General features: G+C 38.3%; 2 protein-coding genes, 1 long non-coding RNA gene and 1 pseudogene across 4 annotated transcripts; 3 read left to right on the forward strand and 1 right to left on the reverse strand.

Annotated features, from left to right (window-relative positions):
* Positions 1-2,791, forward strand: LOC104790510 (V-type proton ATPase subunit d1). The gene is made up of 10 exons (XM_010516280.2): positions 1-268; positions 517-637; positions 894-1,001; positions 1,110-1,212; positions 1,316-1,396; positions 1,481-1,566; positions 1,680-1,739; positions 1,827-1,875; positions 1,958-2,092; positions 2,316-2,791. Exons 1-10 carry the CDS (start codon positions 88-90, stop codon positions 2,445-2,447), a joined length of 1,056 nt encoding a protein of 351 aa, XP_010514582.1. The 5' UTR covers positions 1-87; the 3' UTR covers positions 2,448-2,791.
* Positions 2,929-5,373, forward strand: LOC104790511. The gene has a single exon (XM_010516281.2). The coding sequence runs from the start codon at positions 3,038-3,040 to the stop codon at positions 5,087-5,089; it is 2,052 nt and encodes a 683-aa protein (XP_010514583.1). The 5' UTR covers positions 2,929-3,037; the 3' UTR covers positions 5,090-5,373.
* LOC104698739 lies at positions 6,183-9,498 on the reverse strand (annotated as a pseudogene).
* Positions 22,940-25,839, forward strand: LOC104790512. Of its 2 annotated transcripts, XR_768698.2 has the most exons (7): positions 22,940-23,311; positions 23,871-24,124; positions 24,699-24,784; positions 24,895-25,010; positions 25,188-25,307; positions 25,390-25,468; positions 25,629-25,839. It is a non-coding gene; the product is annotated as an uncharacterized LOC104790512 (long non-coding RNA). The 2 variants fall into 2 exon arrangements; XR_768699.2 differs by lacking the exon at positions 25,629-25,839 and having other exon boundaries at positions 22,941-23,311; positions 25,390-25,619.

The raw sequence follows: 27,195 nt of genomic DNA on the forward strand, positions 1-27,195 counted from the left end.
ATCTCTGTATCGATTTCTTCTTCTTCAGATCAGATCTCCGGCTACGAATCTTTGAGATCTGAATAGTCCTACGATCAGAAGAGTAAGATGTACGGGTTCGAGGCGCTTACGTTCAACATCCATGGCGGGTACTTGGAGGCGATCGTTAGGGGTCACCGTGCTGGGCTTCTCACCACCGCCGATTACAATAATTTATGTCAGTGTGAGAACCTAGACGACATCAAGATGCATCTCTCTGCTACCAAATACGGTTCTTATCTCCAAAACGGTTCGTCATGTCTCTAATGCGAGTTTTTGATGATTTGAATTTGATTTTTTTTGTTTCATTGCGTATGGGTTCTGGGTTTTAGGTTTTTTGAAACGCTCTCAAATCCCCAAATCTATCTGCGATTGAATAAATTTTGATGTGAAATTTTAGGATCTGAAATGTGTTGTTTAGTCTAGTCATTGTTTAGATTTTTCTATCAAGTCTACTCTTGTGGTGGTGATATCTGAACCTGATGTTTTCCAATGCAGAGCCGTCACCTCTGCATACCACCACAATTGTGGAGAAGTGTACTCTCAAGCTTGTTGATGATTACAAGCATATGCTTTGCCAAGCTACTGAGCCGATGTCTACCTTTTTGGAGTACATCAGGTAAAGTGTGAGATGTTTAGCTCTGTCTCAGTGTACGTAATTTAGTATAAGATTTGTTAGTTTCGTCAAGTTCTAGCCTAACGAGATCGCAGACTCCAGAGCAACTATTAGTTTCACTCTCTCGAAGGGAAATATTTAGATCATTCAGAAATATTAGCTTCAATTGTTACCTTTTTTTTCCCCTGGATATAGTTTAGGATACGATCTAGAGGCCTTTGTGATATATTGGGTTTGATCTTTTGATATTGTCATGCAGATATGGCCACATGATTGACAATGTCGTGCTCATCGTCACTGGAACCCTGCACGAGAGAGATGTTCAAGAGTTGCTCGAGAAATGTCACCCTTTAGGCATGTTCGACAGGTGATCTTTTGCATCTTCTTCTGTATCCCTTACCTGCTGCTTCAAACCCCTTTTCTTCTTTCTTCACTTTTATGCTTTTTCTCATCATACTCTCTCAATTTTTTCCAGTATTGCTACACTAGCAGTTGCTCAAAACATGAGGGAACTCTATCGGTTGGTGCTTGTTGACACTCCTCTCGCTCCATACTTCTCTGAATGCCTAACGTCAGAGGTAAAAAGCTCATGGATTTATTATTCTAGTTTTTGCTTTCAATCAGTCTTGTGCAATCTGTTTTCTAGTTTCTGTTATCACATGCATACCATATTATTCGTAGGATCTCGATGACATGAACATAGAGATTATGAGGAACACCCTCTACAAAGCATACCTTGAGGATTTTTACAAGTTCTGTCAGGTGCTAGTTTCCCCAAATCCTTTTTTTTTACAGAATCTACTTGTACAAGCTAACCCCTTCTTCTTTTTTGTGTATCTGAAATAGAAACTTGGTGGGGCAACATCAGAGATTATGTCTGACCTTTTGGCCTTTGAAGCCGACAGAAGAGCAGTGAATATCACCATCAATAGGTAGTGAATTACTGCTTCTCTTGAATGTCTTACCTTGTCAAACAAGCTGATGGTACCATCGTTATGTTGCTTTGTTTATCTACGCATTGGAACTGATTTTCTTTGCAATGCAGCATTGGCACTGAGCTCACACGAGAAGACAGAAAGAAACTGTACTCCAACTTTGGTCTCCTGTAAGAAGCATTCTACAGTCAAATGATATACTCCATCCACTTGTTGCATGTAATTCTTAACTATGGTTTTGATATTTGCTTCTGCAGCTATCCATATGGCCACGAGGAACTTGCTATCTGCGAAGACATAGATCAGGTAAATCCAAAAGCTAATATATTTATAATTATATAATGTTTACGAATTTGGCTCAGTAAATCACCTTATCTTGCACTACTAGGTTCGTGGAGTTATGGAGAAATACCCTCCTTATCAAGCTATATTCTCCAAGATGTCTTATGGAGAGAGCCAGATGCTCGATAAGGCATTTTATGAAGAAGAAGTCAGAAGGCTTTGCTTAGCCTTTGAGCAACAGGTTTGTTTCCCTCTCTGCAAAGGAACCCATATAACTTTCTTTAGTCCATAACATTTCGGCTTCAGTTTTTTTCTTTTTGTTTGAATTCCAAAACTTCTGCACTTAAATACATTACAGACCAGGGTGACAGATGCCAATTGCATTAAGCGATATATTATAGTAATATAGTTGTGTCTCTATTTTTCTAATACTAACAATGGTTGTTTAAACCTGAGATTTTCAGTTCCATTACGCGGTATTCTTTGCGTATATGAGGTTGAGGGAGCAGGAGATTAGGAACCTGATGTGGATATCCGAATGTGTTGCACAAAACCAGAAGTCCAGAATCCACGATAGTGTGGTCTACATGTTCTGACTGAGTCTGGTATGAAGTGTAATCTGGCTTAAAAGAAAAAGAAAAAAAATGGAGAATAAGAGGAACCCATATGGTTGGTGTTGGCTTTCTTCATTGCTCCATTTTCACCCCCAGAGAATCTTCTGTACAAACTTGCGTTCTACAGTTACTGTTTATTGTCGATCTTCGTGAGTGCGTGTATCAAAAACTCCATAATAAGAGTCTGCTTCAATTTGTTTGTTTGTTCTTTTGGCCATATTCTTTGCTTGGTTCTTTATTTGCTCCCAGTAAACTCTTTGTAATACTAAATAATTTACGATGCATACGAATTACTTTGGCGGCCATAACATTTTCTTCAGCCTGAATTTGTCTTCCCAGAGTTTACTTCATGTGCTAGCTAATAAAAATGTCTTGTAGCTTTTGAATATGAGAATCTTGTTCCGTTCGTTTCGGTTTGGTCGGTTTAGGAGTATAAAAACACTTTTACAATGAAAAATTGCAATTTTGGAGTTAAATCCCTAATTTGACATTTTAGCCCAGCAAAGACAACAACACATATCGAGTCTTCTTCTTCTTCTTCTTCGTCATCCTCCTCTGAGCTCCACTTTCGCATGACGCACACCTACTTCAATGGCGGATCCGCCTTCATCTTCCTCCTCCTACTCACCATCACAACTTCATCCTCTTCTCTTCCAATCCCAGGACTAGACACCTTCTTAACAAACCAATTCCGTCTCGACCCAAAAGCTACGAACGACTCGTTCGGATCTCTCTCGTCCTCTCTCAAACGCTCCCTCTCTTCATCTTCATCACTCCACTTCTCCTCTTTATCCCAATCACTCCTCTCTCTATCAATCTCAATCCCACTCAACGTCCGTTTCATCGGAGACTCATTCCCTTCCTCCGCCGCTTCAACTTTCTCCGAATTCATCTCCGCCGCCGTCACTGACGACAACTTCCATGTGATCTCTCCATCTCCAGATTCATCAACCAATCACAAACTCGCCGTATCTCACTCCCTCCACCTCGACGCGTCACTCTCTTCTCAATCCCTCTCGTCACGGCTCGATTCAACATTGAAATCCCTAATTTCAAGCACGACCTCGTCTCTCCGATCTAATCTCCTCTCGATCCCGTACAACCAAATCGACGAGATCATAAAGCAAGAGTATGAGAAAGAGAAGCATGGAGATGGAGGGGTTTACATCTACTTGATCTCGTTAGGCTCTCAGGCTAAACCCTATGCTTATAGCTACTCTCATGGCGATTCATCAGCTGGGTTTACGAAATGTTTGGGTAGTGTTTGGACTGGTAAAGAACGTTATCTATGGATTGATCTCTCAGCTGGACCTGTTGATTATGGTCCTGCGTTGTCTGGTGATGGTGTTTTGCCAAGAGGTGAGTTTCATCCTTTAGCAGCTCTTCATGGTCGTCCTAAATCAGAAAAGGCTTTACTTGCGGATTTGGCTTCATTGGTGTATAATGCTTATCAGGTTTTGATTGTTCCTTCTTTGAGAGTCCCTGTGCACTTTGATGATACGTTGGTAGTTCAGTTCATTCATGTTTATGGTTCAGAGGTTAAGGATCCGGTTGGGTTAGATTGGGAGTTTGTTAAGAGAACGTTTATGGATGAAGCTGAGAGTGGTGGGTTGTTGTTAGGAGAACAGAAGCTGAGTTTTAAGAGTTACAGTGTGAATTATAGAGAATGTCCTATTTGTTCGTTTGCGGTATCTCGTGGGATGAATTCGTATACTTCTAGGTTTCTGTTTGATAACTATACTTTGATTGTGAGTGAGTATTTGGACTCCAAGCATATGCATCGGGCGTTGACTGATTCAGCTGAGGAGTTGAGGAGAGTTGCGGGGATTGTTGAAGAAGAAGGAGATGGGTTTGCTAGGGTTTTGCCTGTTTATGTGTTTGATTTAGATATCAATACGCCTTTGTTGCTTGATCGGTATCATCAGTCTGTTGCTTTTAGAGATATGGTTATTGCTGTTAGAACTAGAGGAACTCAAACTGTGAGTGATTATACCTGCAATGGGCGTCATGTGTTTGTTCATACAAGAGACTTAGAACGACCTCTGGTCGGTTCCATACTTCAGAGCATGTGGGGTGTTTCTTCTACTCATTTGATATGGAGCCCGAGACATAACACAACTCTAGTTGATTACACATGGAGCATTGGGCAAACACCGTTTGGACCTTTCTCTGATATCTCGTCTCTATCGTTTGTTCAGAAAGACGCTGCTAAGAGAAACGTTCTCTTGACATCGTTGAACACAACTATCACAAGTGCAATCGATGTTATCGATTCCGCCGTCGCTTATGGAGGAGATGTGAACCTTCGGAAACAGAATCGCCACTCTGAGTTCATGCAAAGGTGGAATCTTATGAAGTACAAGTTTGACAAAACGGTTTCTGCTCTATCGCACAATGATTTCGAGATGGCTTTGTTCTACCTGAGATCAGCTTCACACGACTTGTACTCAGTGCATTCAGTGGTGTACCTCACGTCACAAAAGGTGGAAGCGAGTCTCAACTGTTTCAAAGATCCTCCGTTCCCATGGGGAACTGTTTCAGTGTCGGGATTCGGGTTAATGGCTTTGGGTTACGTGTACTCAAAAAGAGATAGACTCTTGAGGAGCAAAAGAAAACAGTTCTGAAGAATTCAGGCAACGCATGGTAATTTATAGCCATTACATTGGATAAAAGACTTACTAGTTTGGCTTTTGAGGTTAATACAACATGTACTACTATGAACTTGTTCCATTTGGTAATGTTGAACAAGAGAGAAATTGTTCCGATGCGATCCTCTTTTTGGTTGTCTATTTATCTTGTAAGTTAAAGAGTTGAACAAATGAATCTTTAGGCCCGTAAACTTGAAATTGGCTTTTCACAAACTGAATTTACATTATCTCGAATAGTATCGACTATCAAGAATGTTGAATGTACAGATTTGTGTAACTAAGGGGTATTGGACACGAGAATGTGAAAGAGTTTATTAGATATTTGAATTCGAGTGTTATTCCATTAAACATTTTATCAAATCTTTTAAATTCATCTATTATTGGATTTAACTTTTAAGTAGTCTTTTAAATTACTTTAGAATCTAGTGTTATTCAAGTCATTAAATTTTCATTTATATTAAATTCTAGTGTTATTCACACTAAAACCCTTCTTATTTGATTTTCTCAGCTTTCTGAGCTCAAACAAATTCAATGAAAAGATTCCATCTACATTCTCAAAAATTTTGTATCTCCTAGTTTAAATAAGTTATGGCGCACTAAAATAGGTTGATGTAAAGTAAATATTGTTAATTGTTGCTGTTGTATACCCTAGCTAATCTCTATTTCTATACTCTACTTAAACTATCAGTAAGAATCATCTATTAGATAAACCCACAATCTTTTATGGAAAGCTATAACCATAATATCATAAAAGATTATTATATCATAAAAGATAGAGGTAAAGGTTTCTAGACTCCTGGTAACTACTATATAACACAACATTATAACATAGCCGATAAACTATAGTTTCAATACCAACCAAAAACTTCATAATAATATCAATGTTACCTCAGCACGAACACTACACATTCTTCCATTTAATATTCAAGAACATCGCTTCTCACCATTATTGTGTTTTGTTTCGAGAGTGATTAAAGAAAAAAGGATGGATATACATTAATTATTAATATGAAGAGAATGTTGAATCATTACATACATAAAACTCATAATAATAAAATAGAAAAAAAAAAACTATGATGAAATAACAAAAAATAAATGTTTTTAAAATATCAGAAAGACAGTTGGGGCAAGCCAACCGAGCATGTGTGTTCTCCATCATGACATGCCTCCGGCGGTGGAGGAGGTGGCGGCGCAACCACGGAGATCAATGCATTCAAAGCTCAAATCTGCATCTCCATGGCAACAATAAGTGGTTTCTACCAAAACCACTGGCAACGATTGTTTCCGGCAACGGCTAAGCAGCTTCACCCTCCACTGTACACATGACAAACCTTTCCTCTTCAACTTCATAATCGTCGCTCTTTTTTTCCTTAACCGGTGGTTATCGAATCTCTCGACCGGTTCTGTTTTCTGAACTTGAGCTTCATGGCTTTAGACAATTAGCTATGCTCTACAGTGTTCTTCCTCTCGCCATAACCGCCAATGATCTATAAGCAGCATCTCGTACGGCTACACCACCTCCACCTCGAGGAGACGTAGAGGACGGCGACTTGGCGGCTGAGCTAATCCGGAGCTCCTTTAAAGATTGAATGATATTAGTAGAGGAGATCTGCTGGTGCTTCTCCGATCTCCATTTCTGCACCGTTGATTGAGTCGGTGGTTGCGGCGAAGAAGGTTTCTTCTTATTATGTTTACGCCGTGATTGATCGTAAATAAGGTTAGATCCATCACCGGAGATATCGACTTCGGGCGTGTTCGTTTTGTCGACGCAGGCCGCTGCGAGAAACGCAACATTTTTGATCGCCGCATCTAATCGACATCTAAAATTAGAAGCAGCGGTCGCCACAGCGTCTAGCCTCAAGCACCTACGGTAACCTAACGAACAACGATACCTGCGGCAACAAAACAAACAGACCCAAGTGAATTGACTTACATCATGTGTATATGTGTATAAGTGAATTTAATCAATTTATCAATAGTGTTTGTAATCTTTTGTTAATAATGTTTTTAGATATAACAAATTTAATTCTAAAACCATAAAATTTACAACATATAAATTTATAATCTTATTTTGCTAAAATTGTCTCAATTCATAATTTTAAAAAATTTAAACAATTAATATATCTACAAATTATTAGTTATTGATTTATAGATAATTAATATCAATATAAATTAATAAAAGTATTATGATCCTAACATTATTAGTTTACAGAAGTTTGACTGTAATAGAAATACATAGCCGTATATATAACCTATAGTTTAGAGATAACAACTTATGAGTCAACCAACGACTCATCAGATTTGGTCTTCGGCACACTATGAGCATCACCAGCTAATTCACCGTTGCTCAAACAAAAAAAATTCATATTTTAGTATAGAAGTAATAAAAATTGACAAGTGTATAAAATGTATGAGATATGTTGCTATACGGAGTAACTTCAGCAACTATTATCTTCCTTTTCTCTCGTTTTTGTATATTTTTTTTCAGCAAAAAAAAATATTTTATTAAAAATAGAATCTGTCAACATGCAGGGGTCCATCATCCAACTAGGTGGATTATTACAATCAGTATATAAATCTGTATTATGACATCCCAATTGTTCTAAAACATGAGCTACTTCATTAGTTGAACGTGTGAGAATGCAAAGGAAACTGATCTGAATAAGCCTCCAAGGAAGTGAATATCTTGTAGTAAACTATATATGGAGATATCCATCAAGCAACCATTGGTAGCATCAATCAATACTTTACAATCGCCTTCGAATCCCCGGCGGAGGATCTTGTCTTTGAACACTTGTGGCCGCTATCCATTCTGACACATCGCCTTTAGCTTGATGGAAGTAAAACAGAGGATCTTCATGGATGTTATTAAAAATAAAGTTATTACGCGATCTCCATATATTCCAGATGAGCCAGAACGGTAGTAGATTTTCTTCCTCAGGATTCAAACTATCTTTGTTTACCTCCAGCAAGGTTGATATATTAATCTCTGGATCTGTTGCATGGAATGTAGAAAACAGGGGAACATTTACCATATTCCAAACATATTGTGATGATGGGCATGTAAACAGAGTATGGTTGATGGATTCGTCGGACCTCTTACACCGTTGACAAACTGTATCAATGGGGACTCCACGAGTAACCAAACGTGTTGCAGTTCCCACAGATTTTGATAAAATATTCCATAGAAAGTGTTTAATTTTAGGCAAAATTTTTAACTTCCAAATTTGGTTTTTCAGAGCTAAGGTGCCATGTGGGGCAATCGTAGCAGGTGCATTATCAAACGGATCATGAGTGGCTAGCCAATATCCAGACCGAACGGTATACTCTTCTGATCTATTATAGTGCCTAATATTATTTTCATAGCATTTTGACGATGCCCATAAACACGAGAACCAACAGTGATAACGGATTTCGAGGTGTTAATTTGTTGTCCTGAATAATATTCATAGACATCAAAAGCATCCTTTAATGCTTGACAGTTCCGGTTGTTAGCTCGACAGAAAAACAAACTATCATTAGCAAACTGTAAATGAGTAATAGTTTGAACACCATTGCCTATTTTTATTGCTTGTAAATGTCCAGAGGAGACTTGAGATTTGATTAAATGGCTGAGGATATCAGCACAGAGAATAAATAGATAGGGTGACAGAGGGTCACCTTGTCTGATCCCGCAATCTGGAACCACCTTACCAAATGGAGTCCCATTTATTAGTACTGTGTATTCTACTGATCTGACCGTAGCCATAATCCACCTGATCATAAGCTTTGCTTACGTCTGTCTTAACAGCCATATATGTTTGAGAGACTCTCTTTCTCACTTTTAGAGAATTCATTAATTCGTGAGCTATCAAAATACTATTTGTGACCAATCGTCCAGGTATAAATGTCGCTTGGGAGTCAGAAACGATAACATCCAGATGGCACCTCAGTCGTATAACCAAACATTTTGAAATAATCTTATAGATGACATTGCAGAGACCTATTGGGCGATAATCAGAATGAGTTACCAGCTCAATAATCTTTGGAATTATGCAAATATTTGTGTTGTTTAAGCCTGGTTTCATCATTGAAGAGTGAAAAAACTGCTTGAGTTCATTTGTAATATCTTCTCCCACAACGTCCCAACATTCTTTGTAAAACCTTGCATTAAGACCATCGGGACCTGGCGCCTTATCATCGCCAATCTGTGCTAAGGCTTTGAATATTTCTTCATTTGTGAAGTCCTTTGTGAGTTCTTCATTAATTTCAGTAGTCACTGTCGGGATAAAGTCTGCAGAATCATGAGGAGAGACGTCGAGTTGAAATATACATTGTTTGAAAATACTCTGCAGCATGTCGACCATTTGCTGTCTCACCACTATAGGTATTGCCCTTATCATCATTTATAGAATGAATGAAATTCTGAGCAAATCTATTTTTTGTACAAGCATGAAAAAATTTAGTATTTCGATCCCCAACTTGTAACCAAAGGTTCCTACTCTTCTGTTTGCAATATACCTCTTCATTCTTGTAAGCGGAGGCAAGCTCTTGACGTAGTCGAGGGATTAGGTCTCTATCACATCTATGAAGACTAGACATTGCTCTGTTTAAACGATGTTGAAGAACATCAATTTGTTTGGCAGAATTCAGATTATTTTTGCGCTTACACCTTGCCATGTAACGACGACAGTGGTTTATTTGGTCAAAAATTGTATGATGTTGTTGTATCTTACAGACATTCCATCCCTCATGGACATAGTTTTTGAAAATTGCATCAACTATCAGTCTCTTATCAAATTGAAAAGGCTTTTGTTTAGTCGAATTAAGAATTCCTAATCGAAAAAGAATTGGTTTATGATCAGAACCACTAAAATCAAGGAACTCAGAGTTAGCTCTTGGGAAGGTTGCAGTTCATTCGGAGTTTACCAATAATCTGTCTAAACAACATTTAACAGTGTGTGAGTATCTTTCTCCCACCCAAGAGAACCTAGCACCGGTGAACTTTAAATCTGATAAGTCACACACAAACACCATATTTTTGAAATCTCTGAATGTAGATTCAGCACGCAGAGGACCACAAATTTTCTCATCATTAGATAGAAGTTCGTTAAAATCTCCTATTAAAGCCCAAGAGCCATCTATGTTCATGGCAATGTTTTCAAGTCGATTCCACAAATGATGTCACAGGTCTGGATTCGGGTGACCATACACACAAGACAAGTAGAAAGCAAACCCATAATACTTAATGTTTACATCAATGATTTGAGCATCCTGAAAGTTTTTGGATACCGAAACATTGTCTTTCCACATCAACGCTAGACCACCACTCCTACCATGAGGGGATTCAGTTATTACATTAGAAAATCCTAGAGAATGAGCAAAGTCACACACCATACTACACTTATTAAGAGTTTAAGCTAAGAATAATATATTAGGTTTATACATACAACATATATTACGTAGACATAATCGAGTAAACGAGCCACCAAGGCCCTGACAATTCCAGGAGACGATCGTCATATGGGGAACAATGGGGGTATCGGGCCCCCGCACCTCAATCAATCTTATTACCTGCAGAGCAGGATCCTTCTGACTCAATTCGCTCCTTCTTACGGATCTGGCATAGGACCGCCTGATCCTCAACAGCCTCCCAATGTTGGTAAAAAGCTTCAACATCCACACGCTTCCTTTTGGAACCGCCAAGAGGGGATGTTATGGTTGAGCTCTTATCATCTTCAATAGGGGAAAATGTGTCAACGAACTGCTTGCTAAACTTAGCATGTAAGTAGCGGAGTCTTTCAGCAGTTAGTTCTGTGTCCTCGAATACGCTGGGAGTAGCCGATGGTTCAGAACTTGGGCCAGCACCCGGTGTGGAGAAATGATTGTGGAGACTAGGGATTGTCGCAAACGGTTCGATGGTTTGGAGAGTATTAGTATCAGACATAACATCATGTTCCACCGGAGGGACGTCATCATTTGGTCCATTGTCATTCGGAGGTTCTTGGTAGAACTCTTCTTCCGCCACATTCATATCACAATCAGCCACATCATGTTTCAATGAACCACATTTAGAACAGAACTTCCTAAGCCTCTCAAAATGATACCTAATGATGGTATTGTTGCCTACAATAAACTGAAAGTTCCTTTGAAAGCGTAAAGGCCAATCTATGTTCCAATCTATGCTAACCCGTACGAATTCCACCAAATGGACATTTTCATCAAAATCAACCGTATAACCTAGTCCTAGTTGGTCACCAACATACCTAGCCATATCAGAAGATAGGTAGAGACGTAGAGGAGAGGGATTCCTCTTATCTGCACCCAGAATGGGATAATCTTCAGCATCTCATCAGTGATGTTAGGGTGCCATCGATGGACATAATGCATCCAATAATTAAAAGACCAGGGACCGCGACATAGGACATTATTCATGGATTCTTCAGATTGGAACACGAATAATGCCCTCCTCGGGCCCAAAACTCGACCAATAATCGAGCCTTCAAAACCCCAAACCCGTGGCATATGACCGATTTAGGCCCTCAGATTCTGCTTACGTGGATTCACGGTCTGAACCACTAGAGAGAAACGGTTGGCAGTAACCGCCTTAGCAATGAATTGGGGTCGTAATGGTACTGGCGCATCCTTGATTCCCAAATCAAAATCCAGGAGAGATTTCTTGATGTAATCACTCATAGTCGTGAGAGATGAATCAGCAAGAGAAGAGAAAGAAGGTGATAACAGAATTGGAGTAGAAGATTTGCCAAGAAGTGAGTATTTATACATATTTGGACATGGCGGTTTCTCGAAGCAGTTATGAAAGATCCCGACCCGGACGTCCCAGCGACCGCAGTCACAGCTTCCATTTGGCCCCATTCCCGGCCAAATACCCATTGATTCGGTTACTTAGCTTTGGCTCGCGGCCTTGCTTCATAACCCTTTTACGCAGCGGAATATAACTTTAACCTTGACCCATCCCTTTGTGTTTAACCATACAACCAACCAACCCCACAGACTTGCACATATTAGGGATGGGGACATATAGTCCCTTTGGTTCATAGTGAACGGTTTCTCTATCGGCTTCTCGAACCACTCGTGTTCCCGAAGCTTAGCATCGGACATGCCATTAGTTGACCTACCGGTCATACCATGGTACCCTGATTGACTTGTCGGTCTTGGTATCAGCGCCTGATCCGATCGAACGATCCGACCCCATAATCGAATCGCCGATCGACCTCCGACCAGATCGATACTTTCGACAGACTTGTCGACCACCCGACCGATCAATCCAACCTACGGCTCATATTGTTGATCCTTTGATCACCCGATCCGACTAGCGATTGAATCACCCATCAACCCTTGATCGATCCGTCCATTGAAGCGGATCGTCGATGACCTTTTGATCAGTCCGACTCTAAGATCGAACCGTCAATCATCCTGCGATCGGTTCGTCTTCACGGACGAACCACCGCTTATCCTACGATCGGATCGGCCCGCTTGTCGAACTGTCGCTCGTCTCATCGTACCTTTGATAGAGAGGTAGCATGCGCGTCAGTTCGGACGAGTAAAATCGCCCAGCCGCATCCCCTTTTCTTCTTAGGCTTAGATGGACGATAGAAGGATGATGGTATCTGGAAATGAAGGCCACGCCATCTATTTATAGGGTCCTGGCCGAAGTCTAGGCACCAAAAGGCACCTGTCCGACAAGACACTTCGATCTTGCACGTTCGTCCGTGCATGTCCGGCCGTGACCGTCCGTCCGTGTCTGTTCGTTCGTGCCTGTCCAACCGTGTCTGTTCGGACATGACTGTTTGTCACCGTGCCCCATGACTGTTCACGAGCTGTCCAGCTGACCTACACACTGTCCACCACCGTCCAGCTGGCCGAGCTCAGTCGAGCTCCTTGGCAGCTGGTCGAGCTGACGCTAGCTGGCCGGTAGCTGTCCGTAACTGGCTGATAGCTGTCCACAGCTGGCCGATAGCTGTCCGCAGCTGGCCAATAGATGTCCACAGCTGGCCGATAGCTGTCCGCAACTGTCCGATAGCTGTCTCCAGCTGGCCATTAGTTGTCCGCAGCTGGACAAGAGCTGTCTGTAGCTGAACTACTTGCTCATCGAGTTCGTTCAACTCGTTCAGCTCATATTCTAGCTGTTTGAGCTAGTAGCTTAGCTACTTTAGCTCATTTAGCTATCAATTTCTTTAAAACAAACTGCCCCCCTTTAGGATCGCGGGACGCGGGCGTTACAAGTCTACCCCCCTTAAAATGAATTTGTCCTCGAATTCGGTGGGTGTAGAGATTCTCGACCTTCGTCCACTTGAGACTTGATCTATTCTCGATCATGCTCTTTTTGGGACTTGGTCATTTTCCTAGATCTACGTCTTTCCCGACGCGATCTATTTACCTTGATCTTGGTCACTCTCCAAATAGATCAAGTCTTTTCCCGTCCTAGTTTTATCCCGACTAGGATAATTTCCCGACGGTGGTCCTTCTCGGACTCGGTCGCCATNGGTCTGAACCACTAGAGAGAAACGGTTGGCAGTAACCGCCTTAGCAATGAATTGGGGTCGTAATGGTACTGGCGCATCCTTGATTCCCAAATCAAAATCCAGGAGAGATTTCTTGATGTAATCACTCATAGTCGTGAGAGATGAATCAGCAAGAGAAGAGAAAGAAGGTGATAACAGAATTGGAGTAGAAGATTTGCCAAGAAGTGAGTATTTATACATATTTGGACATGGCGGTTTCTCGAAGCAGTTATGAAAGATCCCGACCCGGACGTCCCAGCGACCGCAGTCACAGCTTCCATTTGGCCCCATTCCCGGCCAAATACCCATTGATTCGGTTACTTAGCTTTGGCTCGCGGCCTTGCTTCATAACCCTTTTACGCAGCGGAATATAACTTTAACCTTGACCCATCCCTTTGTGTTTAACCATACAACCAACCAACCCCACAGACTTGCACATATTAGGGATGGGGACATATAGTCCCTTTGGTTCATAGTGAACGGTTTCTCTATCGGCTTCTCGAACCACTCGTGTTCCCGAAGCTTAGCATCGGACATGCCATTAGTTGACCTACCGGTCATACCATGGTACCCTGATTGACTTGTCGGTCTTGGTATCAGCGCCTGATCCGATCGAACGATCCGACCCCATAATCGAATCGCCGATCGACCTCCGACCAGATCGATACTTTCGACAGACTTGTCGACCACCCGACCGATCAATCCAACCTACGGCTCATATTGTTGATCCTTTGATCACCCGATCCGACTAGCGATTGAATCACCCATCAACCCTTGATCGATCCGTCCATTGAAGCGGATCGTCGATGACCTTTTGATCAGTCCGACTCTAAGATCGAACCGTCAATCATCCTGCGATCGGTTCGTCTTCACGGACGAACCACCGCTTATCCTACGATCGGATCGGCCCGCTTGTCGAACTGTCGCTCGTCTCATCGTACCTTTGATAGAGAGGTAGCATGCGCGTCAGTTCGGACGAGTAAAATCGCCCAGCCGCATCCCCTTTTCTTCTTAGGCTTAGATGGACGATAGAAGGATGATGGTATCTGGAAATGAAGGCCACGCCATCTATTTATAGGGTCCTGGCCGAAGTCTAGGCACCAAAAGGCACCTGTCCGACAAGACACTTCGATCTTGCACGTTCGTCCGTGCATGTCCGGCCGTGACCGTCCGTCCGTGTCTGTTCGTTCGTGCCTGTCCAACCGTGTCTGTTCGGACATGACTGTTTGTCACCGTGCCCCATGACTGTTCACGAGCTGTCCAGCTGACCTACACACTGTCCACCACCGTCCAGCTGGCCGAGCTCAGTCGAGCTCCTTGGCAGCTGGTCGAGCTGACGCTAGCTGGCCGGTAGCTGTCCGTAACTGGCTGATAGCTGTCCACAGCTGGCCGATAGCTGTCCGCAGCTGGCCAATAGATGTCCACAGCTGGCCGATAGCTGTCCGCAACTGTCCGATAGCTGTCTCCAGCTGGCCATTAGTTGTCCGCAGCTGGACAAGAGCTGTCTGTAGCTGAACTACTTGCTCATCGAGTTCGTTCAACTCGTTCAGCTCATATTCTAGCTGTTTGAGCTAGTAGCTTAGCTACTTTAGCTCATTTAGCTATCAATTTCTTTAAAACAAACTGCCCCCCTTTAGGATCGCGGGACGCGGGCGTTACAAGTCTACCCCCCTTAAAATGAATTTGTCCTCGAATTCGGTGGGTGTAGAGATTCTCGACCTTCGTCCACTTGAGACTTGAACTATTCTCGATCATGCTCTTTTTGGGACTTGGTCATTTTCCTAGATCTACGTCTTTCCCGACGCGATCTATTTACCTTGATCTTGGTCTCAATCCGAATAGATTAAGTCTTTTCCCGTCCTAGTTCCATCCCGACTAGGACAATTTTCAGACCGTGGTCCCTCTCAGACACGGTCGCCATTACCGAAGGTCGTATCTTCTCCGACCTTTTGGTCGATATATCCAAACCTTGGTCCTTCACGAACATGGTCGTAATTCCCGACCGTGGTCGTTCCTGGACGCGGTCGTAGTTCCCAACCCTGGTCCTTCCCGGACGGGGTCGTTGTTCCCGACCTTCTGGTCGATATGCTATGTGTTCGATGTTTTGAACAATCGCTCGATTCACAAGCACATTGTGGCAAACACATTCCCGTTCCCAAGCATGTTTTCGGTCTTATCTAAGATTTTCATTTCGTCCGAACACATAACATAACTGCATACGTCCTCACAGGATCACGCATGCTCTGATACCAACTTGAAAGACCCCGACCCAGACGTCCCAGCATCCGCGGTCACGACTTCCATTCGGCCCCATTCCCAGCCGAATACCCATTGATTCGGTTACTTAGCTTTGGCTCGCGGCCTTGCATCATAACCTTTTTACGCAGCAGAATATAAATTTAACCTTGACCCATCCCTATGTGCTTAGTCATACAACCAACCAACCCCACAGGCTTGCACATATTATGGATGGGGACATATAGTCCCTTCGGTTCATAGTGAACGGTTGCTCTATCGGCTTCCCGAACCACTCGTGTTCCCGAAGCTTAGCATCGGACGTGCCATTAGTTGACCTACCGGTCATACCTTGGTACCCCGATCGACTCGTCGGTCTTGGTATAAGCGCCTGGTCCGATCAAACGATCCGACCCCATAATCGAATCGTCGATCGACCTCCGACCAGACCGATACTTCCGACAGACTTGTCGACTACCCGACCGATCAATCCAACATATGGCTCGTATCGTCGATCCTTTGATCACCTGATTCGACTAGCGATTGAATCACCGGTCAACCCATGATCGATCCATCCATTGACGCGGACCGTCGATGACCTTTGATAGAGAGGTAGCATGCGCGTCAGTTCGGACGAGTAAACTCGCCGAGCCGCACCCCCTTTTCTTCTTAGGCTTAGATGGACGATGGAAGGATGATGGTATCTGGAAATGAAGGCCAAGCCCTCTATTTATAGGGTCCTGGCCGAAGTCTAGGCCCTAAAATGCACCTGTCCGACAAGACCCTTCGATCGTGCACGTTCGTCAGTGCCTGTCCAGCCGTGACCATCCGTCTGTGTCTGTTCGGCCGCGCCTGTCCAACCGTGTCTGTTCGGCCATGACCGTTCATCACCGCGTCCCATGACTGTCCACGAGCTGTCCAGCTGACCCACACACTGTCCACCACCGTCCAGCTGGCCGAGCTCAGTCGAGCTCATTGGCAGCTGGTCGAGCTGACGCTAGCTGGCCGATAGTTGTCCGCAGATGGCCGATAGATGTCCACAGCTGGCCGATAGTTGGCCGCAGTTGGCCAATAGATGACCACAGCTGGCCGATAGCTGTCCGCAGCTGTCCGATAGCTGTCCGCAGCTGGCCGTTAGCTGTCCGTAGCTGGCCAAGAGCTGTCCATAGCTGAACTACTTGTTCATCGAGTTCTTTCAGCTCGTTCAGCTCATATTCTAGCTGTTTGAGCTAATAGCTTAGCTACTTTAGCTCATTTAGCTATCAATTTCCTTAAAACAAACTGTCCCCCTTTAGGATCGCGGGACGCGGACGTTACAAGTTATCTAACGAGATAAACGGAATCAAAAAACTGCCATTTAACCGTTTAGGCAGAGAGAAGAAACCGACAAATCTAAAATCCAAGAAGGAGTAAGATTCAATCAGAGAGGCACTCCGGCAAGGAGAAGAAAATCGCCAAAATAACTGTAAATTGCCAAAAAAATCACCCTTTGCAGAGAGAAAGGACGCCATAAAAATAACACAATTATTTTTTGTTTTCTATTTTTTATTAATTTTTATTAAAAGAAATTGGAGAACTAAAGATGGTCTAAATTCTAAAATATGTGTGGCTCTCAATTGTTTGTGTCCATGTTTTATACGGTTTCCACATGTGCATTTATTATCATATATCTTTGGCAATCGACATTTATGTTAACAGTACATTTGGTGTTTTAATTTGTAAGCCATACTTATTTACAAATTTAATCTCTAAAAAATTAACAAAATTTATCTATATTAAAATACATTTGATGTTCTATCCTTTAAGTTATACTTATTTGCAAAATTAATTCCTAAAAAAAATACACACAAAAAAATCAATTAGATTCCTAAATTATCTTTAAGCATTTGGTTTATAATTTCCTAAAATAATTTTTATATTTATATAAAATATCTTTTTTTTTCTTTCAAAACTCTAATATTCAATAATAACTATATTGTTTGATATGAAACAATTTTTTTTTTAATGATTACTAATATGTTGATAAAAAAATGTGAGAATAATTATTTCACGTCTTAAATCTAATAAATTAGAGTATTTATGATAAGACAATTTTTGGTGAACCAAATTTTTTTTCTTTATAATATACTTTAATTTGCGCAGCATGATACCTTTTAAAGATATAATTCTTTCACTGGTTAAATCTAAATACACTAAAAACTTACAGGTTAAATTTAAAAACACTAAAAATTTTAAAAACTAATAATGTAAGAATAATTCTTTTAGGGAATAAATCTAAAAAATGTAACCATAAGAAATTCGATACAATAAAAATGAATCATTTGCATGTTAATTGTTCATGTGTCTTAGGAACCATCTTGTTTAATTTTCTCAGCTTTCTGAACTCAAACAAATTCAGGGGAAAGATTTCATCTATATTCTCAAAAATGACCAGCATGAAGGTTTTGTAAGTATCTCCTTGTTTAAATAAGTTATAGATATTTACCTTGTGGTACTAATGTTTATAATTGGTTTTATCAACATCAGTATAAGTGACAATCAGTTTAGAGGAAACCTTCCAAATTTAATTGAGAATTGGACAGAGCTTGAGAGTTTGTAAAATCTTTTTTTTTTTTTTTTTTTCCATCATAAACAAAACACAATATAAGGAGACAAATTACACATTCTGTATTAAGAACCGGCTTAATAAGAAGATTCTCGATACAACTAATAATATCCTCATAAACAAAATAAACACAATACAACTCTTGTTGTTGTGTCACGGTGAGGAACCAAAGAAAGCCGAAGAAGGGGAAACGCAACAACTCGCAAAGCTTGAACCCAATCGAATACACTGGAAACCATCAACTAAATTGTAATAATCGCCGTAACCACACAAGTCTCGTCGATAGTTCTTGTTTTCCTTCCAGAGAACTTGGACCAGTTGGTAAGCGCGACCGTGAGATAAACAGCTATGCTAATGATGATGTATGTGTGCATAGGGTTCTTTATGCAAGTAGGTTATATGGGCCTATACCTATGTCAATAGCTTAGTTGTGTCAATAGCTCATCTCATAGTCTATATGTGTAGTGTTTATCATATTTATTGAGAGTAAGGTTAATTGACTCAGCCCAATATTATTTTCAGTATGATAAGCAGCATGACTGGACATGAATCTTTATTTATTAATTTAATATTTTGATGTATTACGCAATCTCTCATGGGTTGTCCACATATGCCATAATTCCATTATCAATAATATTATTTGTGATTAATTATATATAGACAGAACAAATTTTATACGAAAGTCATTAGTTTTGTGTATAACTTTATATCCGAAAATTCATTAGTTTTGTGTATAATTTTAAAACATTAAAGTAATAAACAGACATAATAAATTTTTCAGTTACCTTTTTGCTCTCTAATAAAAAATTTCAAACCTCATCCAAAAATTTGAACTAGAACTAAAAGATTTTTAGTTAGTTTATCATTTTAATGTAGTTGTCACAATTTTATAGTATTATGCATAAAATTATTTTACTAAAACTCAATTATTTATATATTTATTATAGTTAGGTTTGGAAATCTGACTATGTTATATATGTGTGCTATTTTGTAGAAATTTTGTGCATATGTTATGAAAAATTTGAGCATTTTTGTGGTTGTTGTCTTTCTCATAGTTCAAATATAGATCACCAAATCAATAGTATGGTTTTATAGTTATTAACAGCTTAATGTATGAAATACTCATATTAGAACATATAATGACTTTTATACTTAAATGCACCATATAACTAATAGTTTTTTTTCGGTTTTCTCGCTAGGAACTTGAGTGGTTCTATACCTTCAAAATGGGGAGTCTTGCCACTTGTCAACATGTAAGTTCATATATATTAACTTATCTCACAAAGTTAAGAATATGTAAATAAATACATATTTCCATTTGAAATGCTAATAGATACTGAAAAAAATATTTTGATTACTATGATGATATCTTCTAATTAAATACTTTATTCAATTATTTCGAAAGTCAAAACACAATCATACTCTTCCTTAATTTAATTTTTCTGGGCTTAGTTGATATTCTACAATTGAGACATACATGGGTTGAACCTCTTCATTCACCCTCATATAAAATTAGGAAATAAAATCTGTATACATTATTATAAAATTAAAAACTTAAACCGTTGTTTTATAAACCCAAACAGATAGATAATTTCATTCTAATTGTAAAATCTAAACCCTAACCATTTCATTTGTAAACCCAAACCCAAATAGAATTTTGTTCTAATTGTAAAATCTAAACCCTAACCATAACATTTGTAAACCCAAACCGACATATAATTTCGTTTTAATTATAGAATCTAAACCCTAATTCTCATTTATAAACCCAAACCGATATATAAACTCGTTTAATTGTAAAATCTAAACCAAGCCAATATGAATTCCTAGCTGGAATTATACAAGACACTCTGGTCCCGGAAGACATACGGCTCGCTATCCCGTGGCTGCTTTGGGGTGTGTGGAAATACGGGAATACTCTGGTGTTCCAAGGGAAGCAGGGGGACATACGTGAGCTGGTCGTTAAGGCATTCCAGGATTCACAGCTGTGGAAGGAGTCGCATCTAATCGCGGCCCAGGTGAACGTGTCCTCAGATAAAAAGAAGATATGTGTGGAGTCCAATTAGAGAAAACCTCCACAAGGGGTGTAAAAATGCAATGTGGGTGTTTCGATGGTTGGAGGAAGCTGGATAATCAGGGATTTTTCTGGTCAGGTGTTGTATCATGCCAGGAGTTCTCTTAGTAGCTTAGAGTCTTTGGCTATGGTGGGGTTGCAGACTTTTAAATGGACGGCTGAAGCTCTACAGATATTGCATGTAGACCATGTGATTTTTGAGCTTGATTGCGCTTTGGTGGTGTCAATGTTAAATAACCCCCAAGATTGGCTCCGGTTCTGTTTTACCCTTCATGATATACACAATACTTTGGCTTGTTTTACCTATTGGGAATGCAGACATACAGCCGCAACAACTAACAAGGTGGCTAGAGCCATCGCGGGAAGTGTGACTCGTGAGGGTCGTGTTCAATCGTATATGTCTTTGGGAGGCCCCTTGTGGCTTCAAGACCTGTTGATGGCCGATGGTTGCTGAAAACCTGGTTTTCCCTTTCAGTTTGCAGACGCTTAACTTGGAGGGCTCTTGTAGTCTCACTATCAAGTTGCTAGTCTGTGTTTCTTTTTATTTTCTTTTTATTCTTTTTAAGCTTCCCTGTAACTCCCAAACTCTGTTTTCTATCAGATGACAAAAAAAAAAAAAAAACAACTCAATATTTAACTTTCTTTAAAGAAAAGTATACAAAATTTGTTTTCTTAATTTGTTTTGCTTTTTAATTTAATTTTGATTTATTTTTTAAATAAAATATTAGATATAACATTTTGATTGGTTGAGAGGGGAGGGAGTAGGTGAACCTAAGTATTTTTCTCTACAATTATATTGTTACTACTTACTAGGGGTTGCTCCGGGCTACGCCCAATATAAGATACACTTTTTAATTTTGATCATTTTATATTCTTAATATATATACAATACTTTAACTAAAACATGTATGATTAGTTGTAATTTATATTGATCAGTTTTTTTTTTAGTTTGTAGTCTATATTATGAAACTTAAATTTCATTTTTTTAATAACTATTAGTCTTTTCCTCTTGTAATTGATTTTCTTATCATCACACATGAGGATTTATACAATCTACCTAGGTTGCATGGAACGAAAACGGATACGCGGAAGCGAAACGTTTCGGAAACGGGAAACGATTTTTTTTCTAAAATTAGGAAATGGACTTGAAAACGTAGGGATATATACATATATATATATATATATATATATTTATAGATATATATATATATATATAAATATATAATAAAACACTAAACATAAAAATCATATCAAAAAGCTTCAAAATATAAATTTTAAATAGTTTGATTAAAACACTAATAATAATATATATTTATATCTATTATAAAGTTGTATATTTCCAAATTATTTATTTATTAAGTTTTAAACTAAAAAAAAGGTTTTCGTCGTGTTTCCAAAACAGAAATGGAGTTTCCATCGTGTTTCCAAATGTAAATTTCTAGGTATCGTGTTTCTATGCCTTGTTTCCGAGTTTCCACGAGTTTCCGAAAACAAATTAAGAAAACAGAGTTTAGTTATTTCGGTTCGGTTTAAAATCCCAGGGCTACCTAAGAATAACAAAAAAACCAGAGTTTGAGCAGAAAACAGAGGCATAAACACAATTCTAGCTTCGAAGTCATTAGCCACTGTTTTGAGAGTCCTCCGTATTTACCATATTCGGAATAATGCAGAGAGGTGATACAATCGTGAATGGGCTTGTCAACAGATCTTACCATGAAATCGATGGAGTGATGTTCTTGGTAGTGAGGACGGCTAGTCTTTTGTTGCTCTATTTTATACTTGGTTGCGCTATCCTATACTTGTCTGATGTTTGAACAGCATCATGCATGTACAGTATTTCAAATCCTACCAAAGATATGGAGGATGGTAAGACGCTTCTAATCATTCGGCATGAAATAGTGCACACACAAGACATTCAATTCACTATTAACATGTTGGATGGGAAACTTATTGTTCAACGGTGGTATTTAAAGGGTTTTTAGGGTTGCTTAAGAATAAAAATAAATCATAATGTACATGATAAAAGGTTAAAATCGATTCTTAATTAAGCATTTTTAGGCCATGAATGTTTACAAGTTTTTAAGTAGTTTTTTGAATTCTAGTTTCTAGTTTTTAGATTTTAGATTTTGGTTTATGGTTTTTAGATTTTGTGTTAAAAATTTATTAAAAAAAAATAGAAAAAATAATTCCAGTCACGCTTAAAAATGAAAAACTAGTAAAACATATATTTTGGTTTTTATTTGAAAATTACCAAAAACTAACAAAATCTGGATTCCCTAATTTTTAGGAAATCCAATTTTTGCATAATCTTAATTGGTTTTAAAGTAGATTTTTGAAAAATCTAAAACCAAAAACACTTTAAAATTCTAATAGTATCGATTCTCTCATCTCATCTCATATGTGGTTGTGTCTGATTGGTTGGTGAATTTAACAAAAGAAAAAAAAAAAACATCGACGGAAGCTTTTTTTTTCCTCTTTCATTTCACGAGCCGATCCCAAAAAAATTCATCTAGGGTTTGATATCTCTCTCTCAATTGCTGCTGAGGGTGTGATTGAGGCGCAAAGAGAGGTTGAGTAGTCGACGAGTCCTCGTTCCTAGGTTTTGTGATTTGTTCGGACTCTAATGGTGAAGAAGCAAAAATCCGAGGAAGCCACACGGCTCGATGAGGTTGATCGAACAATGTATGGAGCGTTTCGAGGCGCTGCTGATTCGCTCTCTCAGCTCTATACATGCCATGAGCCATCAACGCGTCTCTTTCCTCGCCGGTGAACGTCACGGCATGGTATGTTCTGTTCTCTCTCTCTCTTGAGACCTTGTTCTCTATATCAAAGTCTCAATTTTGGTTTCTGGGTTCGATAAAAAGCCAATACTTTTTCTTGTTTGATTTTGGTTCACTATCTTGAGGCTTGTTTTTTTTTTGTTTTGGTTGCTGTTTAAAGTTATTGGTGAGGGTATTACTGAATTTCATGAATAAATCCAATTTTGATTCCTCTGTTGTTGTTTTGCCCTGTTTGCCCTGTTTGCTATACTCTCTTTGAGTTGTTCGATTGTCGTTTATTGAATCATTGGTGATAGAGAGACACTCTGAATTGGTTCTCATCGATATATAAATCTGATAAGTGGTCTAACTGATCAAAAGTTATGGTGTTTTGATCTTGAAGTGCCTGCTTTTTTTTTTTTATTGATCACTCTAGCTTTAAGCTTGTGCTTAAGTTATTGGTATTTGGATTGATTATGTCCTCTTCCTTCTGTTTGACTAGCTTCGCATACTAGAAGTCCAAAGATCTTGAATTTGGTCTGAAAAGTTAATTGTGTTTACTCTTTTTAAAACCTTTATGCAGAATGAGCTTGAATATGAACCTGAGGAGACATCGATTCCCTGTGCAAGAGTTCCATCAGTACCAACAATTCGCACCACCAAACGTAAATACTTCAGTAGCTCATGTTCCTTCAAGTCACATAGCACACCATTATGATTGTAACAAAGAGAAAGTCTTGGTTCCACCATATGGTCTCTCAAGTCCTGTTCGAAGAACCCTTCAGGAATTCAACTTGTGTGAGGCTAAATCTGGTAACCAGAATCCAAACTCTACAGGTGAGGAGTTATCTTACTGAAAATCTTGTTTCGTTTGGCAAAACTGAAAACAAACCATCCCATTGTAAAGTCTCAATTGTTATGTGGTTAAAGTATCTCTATATTAGCAAAAGAGAAGTACAAAATGATTTTTGGGTTGGGTCAATTAAAAAAAATTATCCGAAATTGATTTTATTGGATTCGGGTTGTTAATATCCGAAATCTACAAATGAATAGTTCTGAATTTTAAAAAGGGTCGGGTGTATATTTACAGTTCCTATAATTTTGGAAACAATCAAAATTAATGGGATATTAATCATAAATCCAAACTTTACTATCAAAGATATCAAATCGTTACCAAATATATTTTCCTAATTTTCAGTCTCCTAATTGATTTCGAAAACAGAAATCGCATAATCATCCTCCTAAAATAACAAAATCCACCAAGGTTAACTTTCTAAAATTTGATTACCGAATCAATTATCAAATCAATTATGAGAATATATTATTAGAATATACTATAAGTATAAATATGCATTTGTCAGACATCTTCAACTCATACCTTTGATATGTGAAATACGCATTTGTCATACAGCTTCAACTCATACACCACGATGACAATGGTGTGTTGTTGGCGATGATGCTCATGGTGGAAGATTAAAGCGGAGCAGCTTAACAAGGGTTATATAATTTACTCAATTTCAAAGCAGATTTATTTCAAATGATTTATTGTCATTTGATCTTAAAATTGTTTTTTATTTTATTTTTTTATTTTATAATTTGTTAATTAGGATTAAAGAGGTTTCAGATGCTTCTGCAAAGGCACAAAAGATATGCACAAAAGAGATGACCTTTAAGTGATTCTAGCATTGGAAAGCCTCTTGGAAGGGGCACGTCTTTCTCGCGGGTGAGTATGCCTTTGATTCAATTAGTCTCTTTTGTAGAACAATCACTAATCTCCAGAATTTTATATTTTTGTTTATTAGTTCTAGAAAATCTGTTTAAGATCCTTCACTGTTTTTATTTACCAATCTCACACACTTACGAATATATGACACAAATAAATCAAATTGTTGCTTTAAAGGTTTTATTCAAGAGCCAGCTTCAACAATCATAAGTCCAACAACATCTTCTCAGGAGAGAAGTAGAGATAAAGTCTCTCATCTTCAACTTGAAGAATCTACATCGTTATCTCTACGATCAAGTAAGTTCAATGTTTTTTTTCTTTTTCACTGACTAATAAAATTATCCAAGCTCTTGGCCATAACACACTTCCTTTGTTGCAGAACTTTGTTATGCTTCTAAAGTGATAAAAACTTAAAAAATGCAGACATATCAACGAGAGACGACGACTTGCAACAAAATGTATAAGTGTAACTGCTTAAATAATTTGTAGAACAATCTGATCTTTATAATCTTTGGTTTTTGTTTGTGAAGATTATAAGATTGGTGGTGGTAGATTAGCGAAGAAATTTTAAATCTTCATGTGATAATAAAGTAGTATATTTTGGATTCTCTTATGCAGGTACAGTTGTATTAATGTGACTTCACATTTGGGTTCGGTGGTTCTGTTTTCACAAATGAACTGCAAAAATATGGAGAAGGAATAAACATAGAGAAGATTTGAGAAAGTTTCAATACTATGTCGACCCTTCGTTTACATGAATTTTGGCAATATTGTACAAAGCCCAGATAGTTTACGTGTATTTATATTAACCAAAAATATTTATATTCTCATGTATTTTATATTGATTATTTTTAAAAATATATCTCAAACTTAATTATTTGCAAAATATTTACATGTATTTATTTTCATACATTAATATCATTTACTTATTATTTTTATTCTTTTTTATTCCAAATATATGATAATGTTTTTCTTTTTGTTTTTCATATCTTTTATTGTATAAAAACTCAGTATTTTATCATTTATTTGCTTATTTCTCTTCCACTATTTCACCATAATTATCCCTAATATATAATAGTCCAACATGTATTTGTAAACATTTCCCCGCGTTGTAGCGCGGCTGCGATCCTAGTTGTCTCGTTAATACACAAATCACTTCTTGAAACTTTGAGTGCTTTAAGGTTCCTCTATCTTAAGTGATTAGCCTTTGAAAATTTTCAAAAATTTTAAGAATCCAAAATTATGATTGGAGCATACCATTTTATAGTTTAAAAAAAAGTTTTTAACTTCATTATTTCTAAATATTATAATAAAAAACATACTTAAATATCATTTTTTAGTATCTACCATTGAACTTGCTGATTGGCTTGATGCACAAAAAACTAATGCCACAATATAAAATCAAAACAAAAACACACCAAAAATATTCAGAGTAAATCCATATATATAAGTTATGACGTAGCTGATATACCTTTATATGTTGACTACGATGTGGCAGCTTCCTGTAAGGAGTCAGTCATAATGTTAATAGCGTGAAAAAATCCCACAATGTTTTGTATAATATAAAAAGTAAGAAAAATTCAACCAAATTATATTGTAAAGTACTTACCAATATATTACTTTTAACAAATTAATGTTACTTTTAGTAGTAACATATAAATTGATAATTATATACTACAAAATTATATTGTTTAAATTACTAAAAATAATTTGATAATATACAATCAAATTATATTGTAAAAATTGCTTTAAATTCTATTATATTAAATTTCACAAATAATAAGTATGTATGCAAAGGTCAAAATCTAGTAATCAAATAAAGCCTGCAAAGACATAATTAAACGTTAGTGAATTTGAACACAGAGAGAAGAGTTGAGATGTAAGATGACCAATCGAGAGAGCTAATGATGGAGAGCAATTTAGGATTTTTTTTTTTTTTTGTGAACTGTGGTGGTGAAAAAATCCCAACGGTTAGATTGATAAACATGTATCATCATCATTTAATGAAGAGAAGATACACTTCAAAAACAAAAAGGAAATTAAACCTCAAATATGGAAATTATAATTCAATTGAAATTATAAGTATGGAAATATGGAAATCAGATTCTATATAATAACCCTAAACCTTGTTTGTGTTTTACACTAATTCTCAAAGTTTGTAATTTTTTTTTCTCTGTAAGCGATT

Source organism: Camelina sativa, chromosome 6 (genome assembly GCF_000633955.1).
Source record: "Camelina sativa cultivar DH55 chromosome 6, Cs, whole genome shotgun sequence".
In the NCBI taxonomy this organism is placed as follows: domain Eukaryota; kingdom Viridiplantae; phylum Streptophyta; class Magnoliopsida; order Brassicales; family Brassicaceae; genus Camelina; species Camelina sativa.

What these genes read in the sequence shown, in the direction of transcription:
- LOC104790510 (XM_010516280.2), top strand. Translation starts at nt 88, where the DNA reads ATGTACGGGTTCGAGGCGCTTACGTTCAACATCCATGGCGGGTACTTG. An exon ending in ACCTTTTTGGAGTACATCAG is followed by an intron (nt 638 to 893) that starts GTAAAGTGTGAG and finishes ATTGTCATGCAG; the next exon opens with ATATGGCCACATGATTGACA. An exon ending in ATTTTTACAAGTTCTGTCAG is followed by an intron (nt 1,397 to 1,480) that starts GTGCTAGTTTCC and finishes TATCTGAAATAG; the next exon opens with AAACTTGGTGGGGCAACATC.
- LOC104790511 (XM_010516281.2), top strand. Translation starts at nt 3,038, where the DNA reads ATGACGCACACCTACTTCAATGGCGGATCCGCCTTCATCTTCCTCCTC.